At 51.7% G+C, this 21,116-nt stretch overlaps 4 protein-coding genes across 4 annotated transcripts; 1 reads left to right on the top strand and 3 right to left on the bottom strand.

Moving 5' to 3' along the window:
• Positions 1–1,459: 1,459 nt before the first annotated feature.
• On the top strand, positions 1,460–3,718 carry QC762_202600 (uncharacterized protein; the record flags this gene model as incomplete). The annotated part of the gene is made up of 2 exons (XM_062887148.1): positions 1,460–1,958; positions 2,470–3,718. Exons 1-2 carry the CDS (start codon positions 1,942–1,944, stop codon positions 3,716–3,718), a joined length of 1,266 nt encoding a protein of 421 aa, XP_062746938.1. The 5' UTR covers positions 1,460–1,941.
• Positions 3,719–16,551: 12,833 nt separating this feature from the next.
• On the bottom strand, positions 16,552–17,112 carry QC762_202590 (uncharacterized protein; the record flags this gene model as incomplete). Its single annotated transcript, XM_062887147.1, has 1 exon — positions 16,552–17,112. One exon carries the CDS (start codon positions 17,110–17,112, stop codon positions 16,552–16,554), a length of 561 nt encoding a protein of 186 aa, XP_062746937.1.
• A 173-nt stretch (positions 17,113–17,285) lies between these two features.
• Positions 17,286–17,966, bottom strand: QC762_0033440 (uncharacterized protein; the record flags this gene model as incomplete). Its single annotated transcript, XM_062883261.1, has 2 exons — positions 17,286–17,933; positions 17,961–17,966. The coding sequence occupies 2 exons, from the start codon at positions 17,964–17,966 to the stop codon at positions 17,286–17,288; spliced, it is 654 nt and encodes a 217-aa protein (XP_062746936.1).
• A 589-nt stretch (positions 17,967–18,555) lies between these two features.
• On the bottom strand, positions 18,556–20,599 carry QC762_202580 (uncharacterized protein). The gene is made up of 3 exons (XM_062887146.1): positions 20,100–20,599; positions 19,047–20,037; positions 18,556–18,944 (listed from the first exon to the last, which is right to left on the bottom strand). Exons 1-3 carry the CDS (start codon positions 20,196–20,198, stop codon positions 18,697–18,699), a joined length of 1,338 nt encoding a protein of 445 aa, XP_062746935.1. The 5' UTR covers positions 20,199–20,599; the 3' UTR covers positions 18,556–18,696.
• Positions 20,600–21,116: the final 517 nt, after the last annotated feature.

Genomic DNA, 21,116 nt, shown 5'->3' with positions numbered 1-21,116 from the left:
CACGTATCAGCACTGATTGGGTTCTCTCTGCAGGAACAACAATCTGAACTGGTTATTGCGGTGGAGAGATTTACGAGCATCATGAGGCTCTCTGTCCAGATATGGAAACCAGGGGGGGCAAAAGAACATCACGATCTTGCCATGCCATCCCCCGGCTGCTGATGGTTGTCGCCGCCTTCCAGAGCCTCCCCCCCGAAGATGCCCGCATGGAGGCGCCCGCCATCTCCGGATCGAGTGTCAGCCCTGTGTGGCTACACCAACTTCTAGGTCTCGTACACTGCAAGAATGCGGGCCGGTACTGGATGCGCGCGCCTGTGAAAGGTGTGGTGTGCTCTGTCTGCATCTTGAGGCCTTTTTCGTCCCTTCTGGAACGAGGGACCTCCCAAGAAAGAACCAGAAACGGGACGGCCGTATGCGAGTTCATCCCATGCCGACTCCACGAGGATCATCAAAAAGGAGGGGCGGATTGGCTCAACCGACACTGCACAATAGCGGCCCTGCTACATGATACCTAATGCGAGCCGCGATGATACTGTATTGCGTCGCGCGAGAGTGGTTTTGGAAGCCCTCTGCTCCAAGAACCCCCGGGCCATAATATATGTCTTAAGAGAAAAATGGTGTGGATGGGTTCAGCTTGGTGGAACGGGACTGGCAAATCTTGGGGATTGCCGAAGACGGCAACCTCTACACTACCTACCCCCCAACAGACTTGAAAATCCCCTACAGATGGGACAAGCCATTTCCTGCAAGCCACTGGACCTAGGGTCATGTATTGTCTCCTTGTAGTCAGGTAGGTGCAGGTCCTGATTCAGACGTTGGTTACCGTTTCGAACGGCGTTGCGCCCGCTGAGGAAGATCGACCTCGATGAAGAAGCTTCTCACTTGTCAGGTGAAATGATGTGCTGCCAGCAAGGGGACGGCGCCGTCCTAACAAAAACCACTCAGAGCTATCAGCCAGAGGGGAAGGCAAATCGGCCCACTTTGCAGCACGACTACTCGGCAAGCTTTGAGTATAAGGAGTCTGGACCCATATCCACTAGGAGGGGCAGAGGCGGCAGTCATCATCGGTGGATCGGAGGATTCTCATCGACGGTGAGGTGTGAGTGTGGGTGAGAGTGAGAGTGAGAGTGAGAGTGACAAGAGGTGGTCCGTGATGCAAAAAAGTGTGTGATGTGATTGATGTGTGAGTGAAGTGGTGGTGTTGGTTGCGAACAGGCCCCTGCCAGCGATCATCAAAGCAGACAAGGCCGGCACGGGGCAGCTGAGATGAGATCCCTGTGCCATCCTTGCTCCCCGCGGTGACGGACGATACACAGCGTACACAGCGTCCAGTAATACGGTAATAATAAGGTACGGTTAAGAGACCGGGATCCCAATAATAATCCCACGGCTGCGACGCCGCAATACAAGAATCATCTATACCGTTATGCTGTCTTTTCCATCACCACATCCAACGCATCAAAATCGACGGCGACGGGACTGCACTGCAGCACATGGTGCTCCAGGCAAAATTGCTCGCCTGACAATGCACACTGCACACTTGCGGAATCCCCTGAACCTTCTTTTCTTGCTGGAGTCACTGCCGATGCTACTGTCCATGTCGGCGTCGAAGGCGATGGCGATGGTGGAGGTACGTACCTCTCAAGCCACATCAAACCGCATCAATTAAACTCTCCGATACCCTTGCCGCTGCCATTTGCGGCTAGCCAACCGCCAGAATATCTGGAAACTCGGACGTACCGAACTCAATTCGGGACGGCCAGGAGGTACCTCTGGAAAGTACATCTGGCCTCACCCCCACCCCCCCGAGTTACCTGTCTTTCCTCCACAGCTCTCACCAGCACTGTGAAGGTTTTAGAGTATACACGCCGTCGACAGCTCAACGAGGCAGGCGGCGCCACACCCCCATTGACATCAAATGAGGGACGTTGGAGATTCCACATGTCACTGATGAACGGGTACGGATATTTCTCAACCTTGTTGTGGCGCCAGGCTCTATCGTAGCTCAAGCGGGAAGACGACAAGTGTAGGCAGGTACCTTACAGATGGAGTCGTTTCATCGTTTCGTCGTGTCGTGTGCTGGCGCTGATGAGCGCTGTCCTGTTTTTGCTGCTCTGCTCTGTTCCAGCAGCAAGCAGCCCGCCCAGAGCTGGGCCCAGGAACAGGGGTGCAGGAGACCGGGGCCTGTTTGTGGACGGCTCCCCCCCCAACTGCCCCTGCCCCCGTTTCTTGAGGCTTGCTGGTGGTACCCATGTCCCTGCACCGAAGTTCCCTCCTCCACCTGGTTTAGCAGCACCCACAAGCGTCCCCACAAGTGACAGACCCGGTCCCAAGTACCATCCAGAGCCAAGCCGTGGCCTGCTTGCCAGTTCGCTTGTTGTTCCCTCTTGGGTCTCTGTGCTCACACTCTGGGAATGATACTTATCAGACCTCCTCCTCCTCCTCCTTCCTCGTCGAACCATTGTACAGCTTCATCCACCATCAGACAACTTCATCATCAACATCACCACCAACATCACCACCCATCAAACACCACTCTCCAGACTTCTACATGCTTTACTACCACCCCGACAATAGCACCGCTCACCCTTGTGCTTCGGCTGCTCTGTCTCACTACACCAACAACCACATCATGACTGCCCCATCTAACAACCACAGAAGAGGCCCTTGGTCTGCCCATGAGGACGCCTACCTCATGTCTTTGGTCCAGCACCAGGGTCCCTTGAACTGGGTACGCATCTCCAATGCCCTCGGCTCCAGAACACCAAAGCAGTGCCGCGAAAGATATCACCAGAACTTGAAGCCTACTCTCAACCACGACCCCATCACGCCCGAGGAAGGCGTCATCATTGAGACCATGGTCCAACAAATTGGCAAGCGGTGGGCCGATATTGCCAGACGTCTCCACGGCCGCAGCGACAACGCTGTAAAGAACTGGTGGAACGGGAGCCAGAACCGCAGAAAGAGACAGGACAAGCGCAAGGCCACAATGACCACCACCTCGCTCCAGTATCACGGCCGCGAGGTATCTCCGCTCATGTCGCCCATGGCCCCCCTCCCTTCGCGGCCCCTTCCCCTTCGCCAGGCCCACGGCATGGCTTCCCAGAGACCTCTACCTCCGGTGCCGCCTCTTCACCCATCCTCCATGCACGATGCCCAGTACGGGCTCGAGACTCCCATCCCTTCCCCCGTCTACTCTCCCGACTCGGAGGCGGCCCCCTCTCTGATGTCGGACAACGGATCCCACTACGGAGCCTCACCCCAGGCGCCATCCCCACCGCAGCGCTACTACGACTCGAGGCCCGAGAGTACCATGCTTGCTCCTCTCAAGACAGCCCCCGAGGATGGAGTGTACTCTTACCAGACCTCTGCCTCTGCCGCGGACAACAGCAACAACGGCAACAACAGCAACAAGCTGCCATCTCTCACCGACGCCGCTCACCCAATCCACTCCCCAGACTTCAGACTCAACATGTCTCCCGTCTTCCCCCGCAGCGACTACCCCAGACAGCCTCTTGCCTATGGCGCTCCTGCTCCCCAGACCAATGACTACTCCACCGGCCGCCAGCACTACCACCCTCTTACTGCCCCAAGCTCTCCCAACGCCCCGGCTTCCACTTTCAAGCTGAGCGACCCCGGACTGAGCGCCGTCAGCAGAATTGAGGAAAGAGTCAACAGACTTTCAGTCTCCAACCTGGTTGACCCATCCCTCCCTTAGTTCGGGGATGCTCCACCTGCGAGTCCCAGACCAAAGAACAAGACTCTTGAGCAATAACACCAAAAAAAAAACACGACTTTGGATGAGGGGCAAACAAAAACAAAAGACGGGACTTGCAAGGTTTTGCATAGCGAATGGCTTTCTTCCCCTGGGTTTTTTTGTTCTTTTTTTCTTTTCCTTTGTCGACAAACCTGTGTTTATACTGATGATACCCCGTCCATACGAATTGGTCCCTTGTTTTACATTATTCTTTTCCTTTGTTATTTTCATTTTTACTTTGTACATTTTTTCTTCTTGCTTTGGTCTGCAAGGGTTCATTCTTGGATAACATGCATATACTCTATTGATTTGATGGGTTGTGGGGGGAACGACTTTCTGTCAGGGAGGTTGGATGACATGAGCGCATGAAGGAAAGGAAAAAGCGATGTGGATTACCATGTATAATAATTACCAACTGACGATGTGGCTCTGGCTGCAAGGAGAGAGAGCGAGAGAGTCTTAATACATATGACGATACCGCTGAGCCCTCTGGGCGAAGTTGGTGAGGGGATTTGCACATACATTTTTACTTGTTCGGCTGGTTTCGGTGATGATGTTTTTTTTTTACCTTGGAAGTGGGCGAGTAATCACTGGCCGTTGAGGGTTTACAAGCTTGGCTGGTGACCGACAGGCAAGCAAGCCCAGATCTCCACATTGCGCTGCTACTGGTTTTGGGTTTGTTCAATTATCCCAGAAGGGATTGGGTGGACAACAGGCAGGCAGAGACTTGGGCCGCCACTGCTACCGACATCCCCTGGAAACAGCAGGGGAAAGGGACAAAAACGGTGAACAGACATTAGACTAGCCCTAATTTTTTTTCCCCCTCCGTACGTTCTCGGTCATACCATCTCAGGGACCTAGGCCCAGATGGAGACCGGGACTGGGGGGTATCTTTTTGGTGGTCTACATAGGGCAGGTTGTTGTGAATTGTGAATAGCGCCGGAGATAGGTTAGGGGAGGATTGAGATGTGCAAGATGGGAAGATCACAATCATTTTCATCATCACTGTCAACAAGAAGGGAACCAATTTCGTCATTGATGATGAGAGAAGAAAGAATTCGGCCGGATAGCTAAGTTCAACGGCGGCTGGAAGGTTTCGTTCCTTAGCTCCCCTAAAATGAACGGCGGCCAGTTGTTGGACCTATCCGATCTGACAGAGAGGCCTGACACGAGCTGGAGAGGATTTGTGGAGTTTAACAGCCATCTTGCTGATCACTTTGCACAGCTTTGGTTTAGGGGGGGTGGTTCATCCCACAACGGCCCGATCGTGAAGACGTTTCTGCATTGTTGATCGGTGTTGACGCTTGGAGCCCAATGGTCGATCTGGAGAGAGCCACGAAGGATTCTGGGGCGGTTTTCCAAACCAAACCGATCAATGACGATGCTTGATGATGAGAAACAAGGACTTTGAAGGGAGGTAATCCACAAACCGTTGGGCAGCTGGTGGACACGCTAACTAGCAAACTGCTTCAAGATCATGCATCACGAGGAGCCGTTGGAACGGGATTTTTTTTTTTTCAGGTACAGTACCTCGCAGTAGCTTCGTGGGGTTTTGGAAAGGTGTATGTATGTAATAGAAAGGCAAAGCTGTCATTCATGCCTCCTCCGCGGCGTATACAACCTGTCTAGGTAGGTACCTTACCCCGGACTTGATTTTGTTGACTCGATCCATTCATAAACCAAGGCCGTTGTACACGCTGTGGATATTGAAGAATGTCCCCGCCCCCCAAAATGGAAGAGAAATTGGAAATGATCGTCGCTCGATCTGTCTGTTCAGACCGAAGCTGTCCCGATCGATAACCATTTTCTTCCGCAATATGGAGAAATTGTTTTTTTGGGGAAGTCGTGAAAGAAAAATGCCAAGACATTCAACCAAAAGGTATTAAAGTTATAGCTAACCCTGGGTAATTCCCAACCCAACGTATCATCCGCAAAAATTGCCAGTGTAGGTATAGCTTTTCTCCCCCGTTGTTGTCAATCTTACAGGGCGGCGGCCTTGCAACAACAAAGCGCAAGAATACAAGGGGGACAGAAAAGAAAAGGGAGATCGTCGTGATCCTTGTAAGTTTGTTGTGTGTGTGTGTGTGTGTGCGTCGTGCGGCGTATCGGTTAGTTGAATAAACGGAGAGAGAGAGAAAGTAGTAAAAAAACGGAAGATTTGATTGGAGAAAAGTGACGCTAGTGTAAGGGTTGCTTGTGGCACAGCGTCTGAGCCAAACAGTCGGGTGCCATCGTTTTTGATTTTGATTGATTGATCGACGCGCTACGTTCCGCTCCCCGACCGCAACTGGCGAGGCGCTATTGCCAAGTGGTGAGTTGTTGCAAGCTGAAGAAACGTAACGCTGCAACCCTTTTTTTCTCCACACTCTCTTCTCACCTTGGCTTGGTCCGAATCCCGTTCTCCGCCTGACCTTGGTTGAGTTGGGGCATAGCGATAGCCTCACTCACATTGCAGGGCAGAGCGCAAGAAATAACACTCAGCTATTATCACTTCCCGCCTCACTGGGATTGTGCGGTTGTGCCGCATTCAATACTTTCTGTTTGGTACATACTACATACATCACCGCACCACAACACCACGCCGGGGATCTCCAGCCCGCCGCGCGCGAAACCAAGCCGGCATTCGCATCTCTCACTCCTCATTCTCAATGTAACCGCAGCATTTCCCTTCCCTTTTATAAACACATATCAAAAGAAACGCGGGCTGGACGACGACATCCATCCATCCAGCCATCCAGCAGTCACCCGGCCGAGCAAGCTCGGAGATGCATCATCATCACCACTCCAACACAAACCAGGTCCCCTAGCAGCCCAGGTGGGTAGGGGCTTAACATTAAAAAAATAAAAATAAAAAAGAAAGAAAAAAAGTACTGACCTGCGCACGCGTGGTGTCTCCCCCCCCATGTCCTCGGGAAAGGTTTCCAGGTCGGCGACCTCGCTCGCCTGTCAAACATCGACGATGATGTTCCCGGCCTGGCGTCTGTGCACCACAATGCACCACCAAGAAACCGACAGTGTAGATCCCGCAGCAGCCGCTCTGCTGGGGGAGGCTAATGTAGTGTGTTATATCAAACTTCGTTTAATGTTTCTTGGCGGGTTGTGTGTGAGGAAAACGAAGCATAAGATATCATCTGGAACATGGGGTTGATGAGAAACGAAACAGGAAACAAGATCGTTGTTTGCTTCTTTTTCTTTTTTTTGTGTCCTTGGAAAAAGAGGCGTTGACACCAAGCCCGATCTCCAGCGGCAGGGGTTCAATTTTCAACGTTGGTAGTGACTTTTGTGTGATGGGGGCCATTTTTCTCTTGACCGTTTATTTTTCCGAGTCAAAATCACATCGTGGAGAACAGAGAGACTCATGACCAAAGAAGAAGAAAGATCCAAAACGGTGCCGCCCACCGGGATCTCTTTCTTTTCAGGACACCGACATCATCACCGAAGCAAGCAAGCCTCCTCCTCGATTACAGCATATTGTTCCCGATATGGAACCGGGGCGGGAGATGATGAGGACAACTCAACCTGCATCGCAGCATCCCGGGTGGATGCCCGTTTATGACGAAATTGTTTCTCACTCTCTGCCTGCCTCTTCCAAGCGGTCTGGATTTTGCAGCAGGATACCACGATATTAAGGGAGGGAGGGCGATGATCTGCACCCGGAAAGAATATCTGCCGAGCAGATCCCCAACGACGGTCGGTCTTGGGTGGTGGTAATGGGGCTGACACCCAAGAAAGTCTAGGTTCACATCGAGACAGTCCCAAATTTTGCTCTTTACCGAAGGTCGAAAATGGCTTTGGCTTGTTTTTTTTTTTTTTTTTTTGGTTTGGACGCCATGATGATGTGCCTCATGGATATCGATCATCTTCAACCCATGCCCCCCAGAAGATTAAGCCGGGCTTGTTATGCCGAATGGCGTTCTTACGGCGGTAGTGATATATCAAAGCGCTACGGCGGGGATTAAGAAACAAATGTCGTTGGTTTCGGGGGATATCCATGAATAATTATCTTGCTACAGGCTTATTATTACCGCCCTTGTGGCCATTATTTGATGGCGCATCCGATCTTCTGGCGCCGGCGCCGCAAGCACGCACGGGGCAGCAGGAAGGGGACAAGAACGTTAACGATAAAACGGTCAGAGACACACAACGGCGCGCCGTCGCTGGCCGGGCGACGGGAAGGAAGGAACTCCGCTGCAAGATCACAAGTGGAGAGATCTCAAAGGGGGTGACTCTCGTGTTTGGTGACACAACGGCGGACGTTTTGCCGATCATATCAGATACTGGCTCTTTTATTTTGTAAGACTTTAAAAGGAAGAAACAGGCAAAAAAAAAAAAAAAAAAAAAAGTCCGAGCAAGAGTTGTGTGACGGGCACACAAAGGCAAGCAATACGACGTCCCTCGACATTGCTGACAGACAGGCTGTATTACAAAAGATAAGTTTGTGTTCCCCTATCTTTCTTCTTCCTGTCGTCCGGAATTTGCTTTCTTTCGAAAAAAAGAAAAAAAAAAAAAAAAAAAAAAAAAAGCTCTTTCACCAAATCCGTAACGTTATGTTACCCAACTCTGTAAATCCACCGGAGAACACAGTCTTTTCCCTCTCTCACTCTCTTCGGCTTTACCTGGCAGTGTTTATCGCCGTTGCCTGTTGCTCAAAAAGCTAACCCCCCTCCATCCCCTGATAAAACCAAACAAGTTCACCCACTTCTCCCCACCGTCGGGGTGGACCTTGAAGCAAAGAGGCATTATCCCCGTCTGCCATGTGCTGCTGCTGCCTTCTTCCACCTCGCCCCCCCCCCAGGCTCCGAACCCATACCCCTTTTGTTTTTGTCCCCTCCACAGATCCGGGTTTCCCGTTTTTTCCTGTCGCGTTCAATAGTCTACCGATAGCGTTCGAGCGAGCGGCGGGGTGGGAAGGGGGGGCGGCGGGGGACCCGTTAAGGAAGAGCTAAATCCGCCGTGGTTGATGATGAGGATGATGATGATTCCCTCGGCCGCCGTTTGTTGGCTTGCGCTCCTTTCCCCCCCCCCTCCTTCCCCCACAGGGGAGAAAGGACTCCATCTCTTCTCAGCACGACAGGGTTGTTCGAATCGGGGATGGACCCCTTTCTGATCACGCACACGCATGTATCACGCTTCGATAAAAACGTTGGTAAGTAACGGCTTGAAACGGCTTCACTAAAGTTAAGCCGGGGAAATCGCCAAGTTTTCATGACAGTTGAACCACCAACCAACAGGAACGTGTGCTGCTGCGGCGGGCGGTTAGAGCGAGAGAGAGAGTTTGAATGCCTCAAACTGGTTAATGAAATGTTGGAAGCCGAACGAGGCTCTCGATATCTCGATATCTCCAAAACTCCTGACACAAAAGTGTATCAGCTGCAATGTTTAATCCAAACCCAGCAAAAACTACCAGACACACTTATGCAGACACTCTGACACTACTGCATCACAGACAGCTACTGGATCCAGCACCGGCCGGACGTACGTTGCCGGCCCGGCCAGTTGGTGCTGGCTATCTTTTCTTCCTCCCTTGGCCCCGTGGCCCCCCTTAACCCTCAGATCGCGCACTATCTTGATAGGCGCGGAGAAGCCGTTGAAAAAAAAAACAGTTGATGATCTGACACCAGCACACCACACCACTGTTCTGGACTGGCTGGGCCATGTTCTTGCAGGCGGTATGTAACACACAAACTTGTACCTGTGCCTCATTTTCGAAGTTCCTCAACTGCAGAGACGGGCGTAGTTTCCCCGTATTACTTTTCACCACTTCTTTTTCGCCACTGTAATGCAGCATCCAAACACAACCACACAATCTAGCAACACTGAAAGCTTTGACAAACTACCTACACCCACAAAAAAGCCAAGCCCACCGCGCCCAAGGAGACGGGTTACACTCACAACTAACGGCACACCTTGACCTTGGTACATTCCCAAAAAGGAAACCAGCTCATCGTCAACCTATGCCTGTGTACCACTACTACAATCGGCTCCAGATTTCCACTGTCCGTGAGAAACTTGTGGAGTTTTTACACTCACCCACAATCCTCGGTGTCGGCCTTTTGTGGTGGTGGGGGAGTGCCCACAAAATCTTACAGGCCGAGTCCTGGTAAACTCTCAGACACGTCAAAAAAAAAAACCGTTCGTCCAAAAAAACCGTTGGAGAGCTGAGAGAAAGATGGGGCCTGGTTCTCCGCTTTCTTGTCTTGGTTCGGCTTGTCTCTTGTCAGCAAAAAGATCGTATCGGATTCGGTTGTGAAACACGTGGGTGACGGGTTTCTTACCGAGATACGGCAACTTTGACGGACGCTATCTTTTAGCACCAAAGCTGTCTTTGATGAACTGACAACTCCCAAGAACGCCGTCCACCACTGGCTTCGTTTTGCAAAGATTGATAAAGAAAGTGGAAAACTACCATCTCCTTGCTCCTCTCATTTTCAGCTTCACTTGCAAGCCTCGATCTGGGACCCCACAGCCCTTCCACAACCTCTGCTTTGAGGCCAAGCTCGCGAGAGCGATACCGAGATACTGAGCCTGCTGGAGGTCCAGACCCCTTTGCTGTCAGGAAAGTGGTGTGTGCGGCTTTTCCGGCTCGTCAGTTCTATCACCTCAAACAACGATGTGCTCGGATCAGCAGATGAGGCTCAAGTGAAGCCTCAGGTGGAGAGTCAGCCTCACAGCCGTTTCTCCACGGGAACCTTCACGGTGACAGCCATAACCCTTGCTGACCGTGATGGTTTTTAAGAGTCTTCCACTTTTCACCACACCTGCCTCCATTCTTGTGCCGTCCTTTGCCGCCTCGGCCAGCACCGCCTCTCAGCTTCCACCTCCAACAACGCCTCAGCAGCATATCCGGCCCGGCGTCACCGTGCCGAGCTTGAGTCGGGTCCTGGACGGCGATGAGTTTACATGAGGCATTGCAAGGAAGAACTACTCGGAGGTCACCGCGTGCTTGGCAACATAATCTCCACGATTCAGTCTTTTATCCCCGTGGTAAAAAGACGGCACCGCACAATAGAGTTTTCACGCGGCGCTGGCCGCCCGTCGGGAGCCCGGGGTCATGGGTATTACCCAATAGGCCCGATCAAGACGGATCAGATAATGATGCGGTGAGTAAAAGGGTCTGGAGAATGTGGGCTGGAGAGGGATCTAGACCGGAGAAGAATCGTGATGGAATGGAGTTCGACGGGTATCGCCGATGTGTCCCACGATGCGCAAGAAAAGCCGTTGGAGCTTGTGGGGAGAAAAGATCATGCAAGAAGAAAAAGCCCACCCTCACACCGATGAGGGAGAGGTGGGAAGAAACGTCCACTAGATTGAGTTGCATGCAGGATGTATCCTGCAAGATCAACGGAAGAAGCGGTGACGTTAACATGCGGGTGAATTAATGAAAGAGGGAACAGTAAAAGAAATAACAGAATACAAATTGAAAGGATATTATGAAAATAACAAGTAGGTAAAACAACAATAGAAAACGTTGGTGCTGACTTACCCCTGAGTACACTACCACCAGAAATAGGGGTTTACGACCGCAAGTAAACAAAGCAACCTATTGCAGCTTCGGTCGCTGCTGTTACCTGTCGTTGTTATGTAGTTGTTGGTCGCCGGGCCAAGCAGCCAATTAATTTCCTTATATCGTCTATGTTGCAAACTACAGGATTCCAAGAACCCGAATGCAACAGTCCCGACGATCTGGACCCGAAACAGCCCCGACACGCGACGGCGGCGTGCTCCTGGTCTAGTTTCGGTTATCGAATTTTCAGATCGGAACAAGGTGCGGGTTTTCTGCCTCTTTCGTGATCATTTTGCACGTTTTTTGGTTGTGGGGGAATGGGGGAGGAAAGTTGTCAAAGGACCTGCCTAATTAAGGTTTGATATCCGTGATCCGTGATCCGTTGTCCGTTTGATGGTCCGTCCCGAACCCGAACGCTGGTCCCGGTATGTACCGTATGGCGCCGTTCCGAAAGCCATCGTGGTTTGTCTGGTACGAAGAGCGGCGCGGGTGCCAATGATAACTTCATCGACGTTGACATGTCGTTCTGTGAATTTCGAGAGAGAATGGGACTGCAGTTGTGGTGATGCAACGGGGGGCTTCCCAGCGACGAAGAGTGGGTGCAGGTAATCTGCAACGGTTCAACGGTCAGCCACACCCACACCAAGTCAGGAACGACGAAAGTAGATAAAGTATAAGCAGCCAATGTTGGTTGGGTGGGTGACATGGAATACATTGCCATACGACTCCGAGAGTCGCATTTGGAAGAGCAATGCAGTCACAAGGACGTTTCACATATGACAGGTAGCGAACGGAGACGGGAAGTGCAAGCAGGTTATTAGCCTGATGTCAATATACCACTCTGCAAGCGGCAAGGTGGTTGAAGTAGGTAATTAGCTAGGGGATGATGATGTGCACAGTGAATGGCATGATGTGTTGCATTTGAGCCGTTATGTGATTGCTGTACCGAGGTTTCTTATTGCTATGAGGGTGTCGTGTGAAAGTGGGCTGGGGTGGCAGTAAGGTGCCATCTTGGTGACAAAAACTGGGCTGCAGAGAGTTAAGATCCTTCGGGTTTGAAGATTGGTTTGAATGAGTGAGACTTGTTGTGATAGTTATCTTTTTCGTGCCGAAGGCGGTACTTTGGTGATGGAGTTTGGAATAAAGATTGAACTGTGGGATGGGAAGAAGGAGAAGAATAGAAGTTTCCAGTTTAAGCTTCAGCAGAAAAGGTCTGGTATGGTGGCAGTCGCGCCTTCCTCTTGGGTGGGCAACGAGAATCGCAATCGCACCTTCCTCGTTCTGTTCGCCGCGGGTATCTTTGTAAGAAATGGCAGGAGCAACTGTGATATATATGTCCGGACAAGAAACACACACACACACACACACACATACACAGACACACACACAACAGTCATAAAACAGCAGCTTACGATGATGCTCACCGGGGCTGGTCAGGGCAAAGTATTAAAACATACTGCCTGAGTAATGGAGTTTCCTTGGGCTAATAAGAGCTTCATACCACCTCAAACATACATATATATGAGGGCCGGCTAGTGAGCTACTTCTAGACATATGTGTTGCCTCTCAACAACAATTTGCGATGATGAGACTCTCAAAGCTTACGTCATTGTTTACCTTTGAGGGCTTCTTATGAACGACAGTCGTTAGGAAACAAAGGGTTTGTTTCAACAGATCCCAACGGCTCACCGCAACGGCTTTTGTAACCTGAGATCAATTCAAGAAATAACTCGAGAATAATTTGATCTTCATGTATTCCAGCCCTATTGGATCAACACGCAATCGCACAAGAAAAAATTACACCACGAGAACCCTCTTGCCCATCTCCACATCCTCGATCACGGGAGGCTTTACGTTAGTAGGTGTAGCCAGAGCCATCAGTCGTGACGAAAATGGTGGCGCTCCTGTCCAGCGATTCTCAAGCGTGGTTCATGGAGTGGAATAGCCGCCACTCTATCTCAACGTTCCTGTGGTACAGCCGGCGAAACCGGGATCAAACGTCTAAGTTCTCAGCCTCATTCACCTCACATCAGCTCCGGCCGCGTGTTCAACGGCGAAGATTGGCGACCGTCACCCTCCGCTGTGGCCTCGTGAGCAACCCGGTGCCCAGGAACAAAAGGTGGCAAAGCTGGCCGGATATGGCGGTCGCTAGAGGTGTTCTACGTCCAAGTTAGGCTTCCTTGCCAGGAAAGCCACAAACCCCTCACCGTTCTGACAAGCCTCAACAGCCGTGGTTATTCTCAACCACACCAACTGCCAGGCAGTCAACGGCCTGAAATAGCAATACGGGTACCTGCTTATACGTGAGCCCAAATATCCACAATTCCCCAACGGTTAGGGTGTCACATGGGACTCACAATGAGAAAAGAGGCAACATCCAAGCATGAATGCGCAAACCCAAACACAAAAGCAGAACAATACGCATTGTGGCAAAAGCCAATATCATCAAAGCCTCTAGGCAGCCACGATAAGGGCATCGAAATGGCAGGAAAGACTCCTAGTAAAAAGCGCCAAGTATCGTCATGCATCCATCAAACTTCTAGAAAGACGCCCATAAAACCTATTGAACCAGCTTCAACCGTCGCCAAACGTTATCCTGTTGCCGAAGCCACGAATTTGTGAAACCTAAGGTTTCCCAAAACGCCACGTTAGACTTCAACGCTCAACATCAGCCTTATCACTTTTCAGGTGAATAATGTTCGCCAGCCTCCGCAGCTGAGCAAGCCTCAACACGACATGATTACCACGAAACATGCCTAGGAAGCCCCGACCTCAGCCCAAAAGATAACCCGCGAGGCATCACCAACCCACGTCACAACAGCTACACTCCCCCCACGAGCACCATACAGCCTGGATTTCCACTCGCCACAAGCCTCGTTCATTGTTCGTTTATTAACCCCCACCTTCGAGGGCTTTCCACTCCCCCCTCTCAACACTTGTCCTTAATTAACAAACGCCTACGCGCCCCGGATCATCCACTCAAACCATTAGTATTACGGACTTCACTTTTATCCTGGATACCTAGAAGTTACACCCATCATAGACCCTCCACAATGAGCACAATTTCCCTCATGATAGTACCTTCCTATCTCCCCCAACCGCCCCCTAAAGCAGCCATCACCCAGACAACAGTGGCACACACTATGGCTTCGGCCCCAAATCTTGGATTGCAAAACCAAGAAGGTCACATTTGCCCACAATCTCTCGCCTCAATACTCTTAGTCCCGTGCCTGTCCCGGTCAGTCAGTCATTTTTCGCCCCCTGAAACGTGGCTAAACGTTCAATGCATATCTCGAGCATAAACCCGTTATACCCGTTATGAAAATTGTCATACCGTTCGACGACAGAGTCTTCATATTTACCAGGTATCAAACAACACGTATAAGCGTTCAGTGGAGACAAACACACACCAATCATCATGTCGATATTCACTGAACGTAGCTGCCACAAGCCTTTATATTTCATACAAAATCATACAAATCTCTCTACACTTCATAATCCCATGTGAATCCATCCATCGAGATCCCCAAACCCCCTGCCCATCAAGGTTCTCGCCCTTGAACCCCTTAACTCCCCTCCAAGAATTATAAACAACACCATCCCTCCATCGCTCTCCCCCATATCGACCCATCACGAGTCAGATGTCCCTTCAGGGAGATCATTCCCTTCAAGGATTAACCTCCCCCCCCTCCCCCTCCCGTGTCTGACCGACAAGAAGGCTGGTGATGGTCTCACCCCAAACCCAAAAAGCCCGTGCCCAACGCCCCGCATAGATAGACCTTCTTCTGAATCAGATCAACAAGAACGCTCGTGAGAGTTTCGGTCCAAGAAACCCCAAAAGTCCCCCCGAAAAGAAGTGCCGCCCAGAAGAAGTGCCGCCCAGAAGAAGTGCCGCCGAGAAGTACCTCCTGAATCATATGCTTACAAGAAGGTTGGTGAGAGTCTCGGTCGAACCCTCGGCCTTCGTATCGTGTCTGCAGATGCTGTCCAAGGTTCTCGGTGAGCCGGCGACGAGTCCACGCAAAAGCTTCACCTTGATAGCTGTAAGCTCAGATGGGCCGGTGGGCTTACGTGCTCAACATTGCCGTCGTTATTAACCGTACCGCCAATAGACGACAAGAACCAACAGTTAGATAACGGGGCCGCTCTCAACCGTTCCCCACCCTCGCCGTCACCTCCTGAACTTAACGACCCGGAACGTGGAACTGTTGAGACGTGAACATCACTGTTGACTGCCACCGTCCGAGTCTTCGCCCTGGTTCTCGCAGGCACTAGCTCTAGGGGTCCTTTCATCTCTGATGGTGTCGTCATTGCCCCGCCAGATAACAGAGCCGGTCGATGTGGAGGGGGCGAGACCTGCGGGGCGAGCCGGTCTCTTCTCTGACGGCGAACCCACACAGTCAGGCCTCACACTGGATACATTGTGGAAAGGTGTGTATTTATAAAGGTACATCGAGTCAGAATCCGGCCCTTTGACTTTCCTGTGGCTGGGGGAGGTCACTGGAAGATGCTCGTCATCGCCTCGTTTAAAGCTGTATCCACGGTTCAGGAAAACTGTATCGAGCATGTGTCCTGTGCCTTCGTCTATGGCGCCGAGACCGTTATCAGCTAGCTGGCTGTTTGTACCGTCAAACAGCCCAGGTCCCGAATCGTTAGATCGTCGTGGCTGGGGACCTACCAATGAGGAGCCATTATTTTGCAGAGAATCGTCAGATGTTGAAGATTCCGCGTCCCATCTTGAGCTAGCAGAGGACTCATCGGCCGATGGGTCTTCAATGGGGCGACCTGCCACGCCAGCGTAGACGTGACTGTTGGGACCTGCGTTGGCTCCCCCTTGCCCCTTTTCGTACAGTGATGCCCACTCCCTAGTGCTTGGTACTTTCAGGGTAACTTTGCCGGACGCGGGGCACTCAATGTCCTCGTCATCCTCGTCACGTTGATTTCGGTGGGTTGGTGGGCTTTTTGGTCTGTTGGTGTGCCCAGTATCAGGGAGTATTTGGTTTAAGACTCGTTCCCGCTCTTGAAAGTGTCGGCTTGACTGAACTTTGCCCTGCTTCTCGACCAGGCGGGAGAGCAATGCATCACGGTGAGGATTGACGTCCCGTGGAATGTCACCTGCGATTAGGTGGCCGTCAATACCCGCGGGAAGCTCCGCGGTTAGGGAAGAATTACTTACCGATTGTTTCGTAACGTGACGTGGTTTCTTTCACCCCCACCATGCTGGGCTCTGGGTCGGCGTGGGCTTCTCTGGTGTTATCTGCCACTCGTGGTCAGCCTAGTCTCCGGGGCTTTATGGAGGTCCGGAGAACTTACCGGCATCTTGGGAACTGCTCAACCGCTTCAACCGTGCCTGAAATCTTTTCGTTCCCGAGCGGTTTATGAGACTGCCATGTCTAGCCAATGCAACAGAGGCGACGCCGTTCTTGCTTTCTTTTGCCAGGACTAGCTCAAGACGCTTGATTTCAGCCTTGTAGCCGTTCTCTCGTTGAATCCATTCTTCGCTGATGCCACGGAACTGTTCGACTTCCTTCTCCCGCAGGTTCTTGAGCTCGGCGAGCTCTTCCTGGGTTTTGTTCAACTGCTCTACAAGATGGCCGAAGCCTTCGAGGAGAACGAGCACATGCGAGTTATATCTACAAGATTTAGTTAGAGGACGCTCGCTTTCTGTACTACGTGGATAAGATGAGGATGTAGGAAGCAGGTTGGTATGTAGTGTCCAGGCAACCGTGGGATGTCTAGCCAGTGGTGGACTCAAACCACCAAGCACCGCCAAAAGGTGGGATAATTCCCACAGACAATGTGATCCATGTAGATATAGTCCTCCGAGGGGATGGCCCTCGCTTGAGGGCATTCCAATCCCGTGGCGAGCCTCGTTTGAACATAGCCCTGCCTCAAGGACAGTTCACAGTTCTCACTTGAAATAGTCCTGCCAAAGACAAGCGGAGATTCCCCATGTAACCGAGGGCAGAGAAAGTAGATCTGTGTATAAAAACTCATCGTCAGAGCATCAGGGCAAAGAAGTACTCACTCAACCGGCAAACCCCCCCAACCCCCCCTTTCACCCCACCGTCTCTCCCTATCCCTGTCCAGCTCTATCCTCTCCCAATCCCCCTCCCTACCCCCCTCCCCCTTCATCTTCCTCACCCCCCTCCCTCGATCAGGCATCCTCATAACCCCCATCATTACCCCCCTCAAAGTCTCCACCATCTGCATCATAGTCGGCCTCGACCAAACAATACTCTCCTCCTCCCCCCTTTTCCCCCCCACCCCCAACCCCCCCATCAGTCCTTGCAATCCCACACCACCACCACCACCATCATGAAACCCACTGAGCGGTAAAGCCCCCATAGGCGGCGCCCTCCCCGGAAGACCATGATCAGGGAAGCTGTCTTGTTTTGGACTCCCACCCGACAGAATACTCCCACCACCACCCCCACCAACAAGACTAAACAGCGAGGAAACCCGTCTCACAGCAGCAGCCGGACGGGCACGGAGGCGGCCGGGGGAGGTGTCGGGTGTTGGTGTTGCTGGGGCATCGTGACCAATCGTGGTGGTGATACTCGCGGGACGGCTCGGGCTTGTCGTGGTCGGCGTCTGCAGCGAACTCTTCGACCTTCCGAATGTCCGGAACCAGGCTGCTGGGTTGATGTTGTTGTTGTTGTTGTTGTTGTTGTTGTTGTTGTTGTTGTTGTTGCTTTCCGCCATTGTATATCAACTGTGTCGTGTCGTCTTTCGGAACAGGTGAGCAAGTGACCTCAAAATTAAGTAAAAGTGATGTCGGTCGAACATATTTCTGCAACGAAAAAGCCGATGTTGAAGATATGTGCAAAAGTCAAAACCACATGCCTCAGGAAGAAGGAAGGAAAGAAGGACGGACGTAACTTCCCCAAAGAAAAGCCATTGGATGAACCGTTAGGGTACACATAAACAGGGAAAGAGCAATTCACCTACCGGCCGAGGGGTAGTCAGTCGTCGTTGTTATCATCGAATAGGGTGATATCAGATGGAAAGAGTGAAACCGTTGGATGGAAAGAGCAACTGATACCATAAAATGAAGGAGTTGGTTGGCTGGCGCTTTCTTCACCAACTGTTCAACTTGCTCTTTCTTCTTCCAGCACTCACCCAGCATCCATCATTCACAAGGCATATAGAACTCACGTATTCAAGCTGAAAGAAACCTCCACGACTTCTTTCCATGTCCTTAAGCAAGTAGAGATATACCCCCCCTAAACACCATCTTATGCATCAATCATCGCTCTGATATCGGTTCCACAGCATCACACATCGTTCACCAGCCACATAACTCACCACACAACTCACATATCCAATGATAGAAACCTCCATGCCCTTAGATTTCCTTACAACAGTGCTATATAACCCCAAATCAAGCCTCTCCTGAACGCCTTTATCAATGCATATACATGTCCACCCCCCATCAATTCCAAGAATCTTCCGCCCTCTGCCTCCTCCTCCCCCTCCCCTCCAACTTCTCCGCAAACAACTCCTTCCCAGCATTCCCCCCACTCCCAAACTTGCCCGGGAACAACTCCTTAACCTTGGCCCCCGTCCCCTTGATCGCAATCCCCTGACCTGTCCCTTGCTTCCCAGCCATGCCACGAATATTCAGGCCCCCTTCCCCTCCTGATGCCGTCGGTCGAGTTGTTATCCTGTCTGCTAGTGATGCTGAGTAGAAGATGGTGTTAGTGAGCTGAATAATTGTTGGAAAAGTGGGTTGTGACTAGAAAAAAAGAGGCTTGTTGGGGTGAAGAGTAAGCTGCGACATACCGGTGGCGAGAATAGTTGAGCTGTTAGTGACCTGATCCATCTGTGCCTTGCTGCCAATCGCCAACCCAGCCTTCTCTGGAAACAGCTCCTTCTTTGCCGTGACTTTGCTTGGGAACAACTCCTTGGCCTTAGTATCCCTAGACAGTCGTTCCCTCAGCTCCCGACCTCTTTCTCTACTCCGCTGAACAGCCACAGCACGAGCATCCTCCTCCAAATCCATCTGCGCATCCCCATCCCGATCCCTGACTGGAGAAGCGGACCTATCCCTCAGCCCAACCGCCGGCCTCTGTCTCTCAGGGAAAAGCTCCTTGTTCCGATTCGGCCTCTCCCTCGACCTGGACCTAACCCTCCTTTCCCTTCTAAAATCCGCCGAGTTCACCGATCTCGACCGGTATCGTGGCCTAGGACTCGTCGTAACCCGATTACTCAACGCCTTCGGATCATCATCATAAAGATTAACATCAAACGTATTCCTTTCCTCCGAACGACTCTCCCTCCTCCTCCTGCGAGGCCTGTCATCCCGATCCCTATACTTGCCCCTATTAAACTCCCCCCTCCGGCGCCTCTCCTCGGGATCATACTCCGGGTTGATCAAATAAAACCGACTATAAGCCGCAGCCCCTTGCACCTTCCTGTCCCCCGCCACCGCAAACCGGACCAGCAAGTTCGACTCTGGCTTTTGGGAAAAGTTCTTGGCTGGCAGCATCTCAAGCGGCGAAAGCTGACTCAGGTCGGCAATCTCAACCGCCGCAAGAGAAAGCAGGGCGTTTTGCGCGGCCGACTCGGATTTGAAAATGTAATTGGCCGAGCTGTCGTTGATCCATTCGACTCGCTCAAACTCCATCATGCCGTAGTGCTCGGAAAGGTAGCCCTTGACATCGTTGGGGGTGAAGGTGTCGAGGCCGCGGATGTGAACCTTGTTGGGCGCGCGAACACTCTCTGCCGAGCTGCCGTTTTGCTCGTCTGGGATGTCGTCGACCTCACCGGGTTCCTAGACAGAGAACTTGTCAGCGATGCTTGGCAAGGGTGATTTGCCACGTGAAGTAATCCAACCTGTTCCTCGCCGGTGATTATATCATGAGTGTACGCCTCTGGGATATGCTGTGGGACCTCCTGGACGTCGTCCACGTCCATCTCAATGTCGAGATCCATGTTGGCGTCGCGGCGGGTCGTAAGGTGATAAATAGGTGACGCGCCGAGATTAAAATTGAATCAATGGCTGGAAATGAGGACTCGGTCGGAAATTGGGTCGTACGTCGTTGTTAAAGCTGACAACAGGGCCCAATGTCTCCAGACACAATGGGTTGCTGAGGTTGGGAGAAAATGCAAGGCTGGCAGTCGCTGGCTGTCAATTGTTGCGCCAGGCTGAGGTGCGCTGGGTGCGATTGATAACAAGACGGACCTGAAGATGCGCCTGCCGACAACGTGGGTCCTTAGGCACTGGGCGGTTCCTGGCTCGGGCGCCACAGCGGCCGGCTGCTGACAACACTTCTTGGCAGATGAAATTTGGGGCCTAAGTCACCTGATCTCCCACCTGATGCTCTCACTTCAACGTCGGACCAAGAATGGAGAGACAGCCTGGCACAGAGAAAAGAAATATAAAGCTTGGGAGTATGTTGATTCCTATCGACACTAGAGAACTGAAAAGGCCTTCTATTGTTTGCAAAACGGTACAAAGCAGGCCCTGCTTATAAGGACCAAACCGAGCAATCTCGAAAGCACGTCATTGGCTGATATCCCAAACAATAATCAATTCCATTGTTTCGACAGGCAGAGAAAAGACCGGTGATGACGACTGGCGATTCGAGGAAGGAGCGGGACACTTCTCGGTTCTACGACCTGATGGGCTGTTCCAAATTCATGCATTATTGACCCCTCAAACATCTCAGCAGTCATATATTTCTCACACCCCTGGATTAGACATGGTATCAACAACTCATATGGCGTCTTCACAGTCACAAGTAGTCAAGTACAAGTCCGGGGTACCCATGGGATTGCCTACATAGTCAGGTCCAAAAACCACCGGAAACTTCCAAGGACTACCAAGGTAAACCCACCGCTCATTCATCA

This window comes from Podospora pseudocomata, assembly GCF_035222375.1.
Source record: "Podospora pseudocomata strain CBS 415.72m chromosome 2 map unlocalized CBS415.72m_2, whole genome shotgun sequence".
NCBI lineage: Eukaryota > Fungi > Ascomycota > Sordariomycetes > Sordariales > Podosporaceae > Podospora > Podospora pseudocomata.
This window is presented reverse-complemented; position numbering and strand designations above follow the sequence as displayed.

Coding starts and splice junctions, on each gene's coding strand:
- QC762_202580 (XM_062887146.1), bottom strand. CDS start 20,198: ATGGATCTCGACATTGAGATGGACGTGGACGACGTCCAGGAGGTCCCA. Junction 20,038..20,099: donor TAATCACCGGCGAGGAACAG/GTTGGATTACTT, acceptor TTCTCTGTCTAG/GAACCCGGTGAGGTCGACGA. Junction 18,945..19,046: donor CTCAACTATTCTCGCCACCG/GTATGTCGCAGC, acceptor TCTTCTACTCAG/CATCACTAGCAGACAGGATA.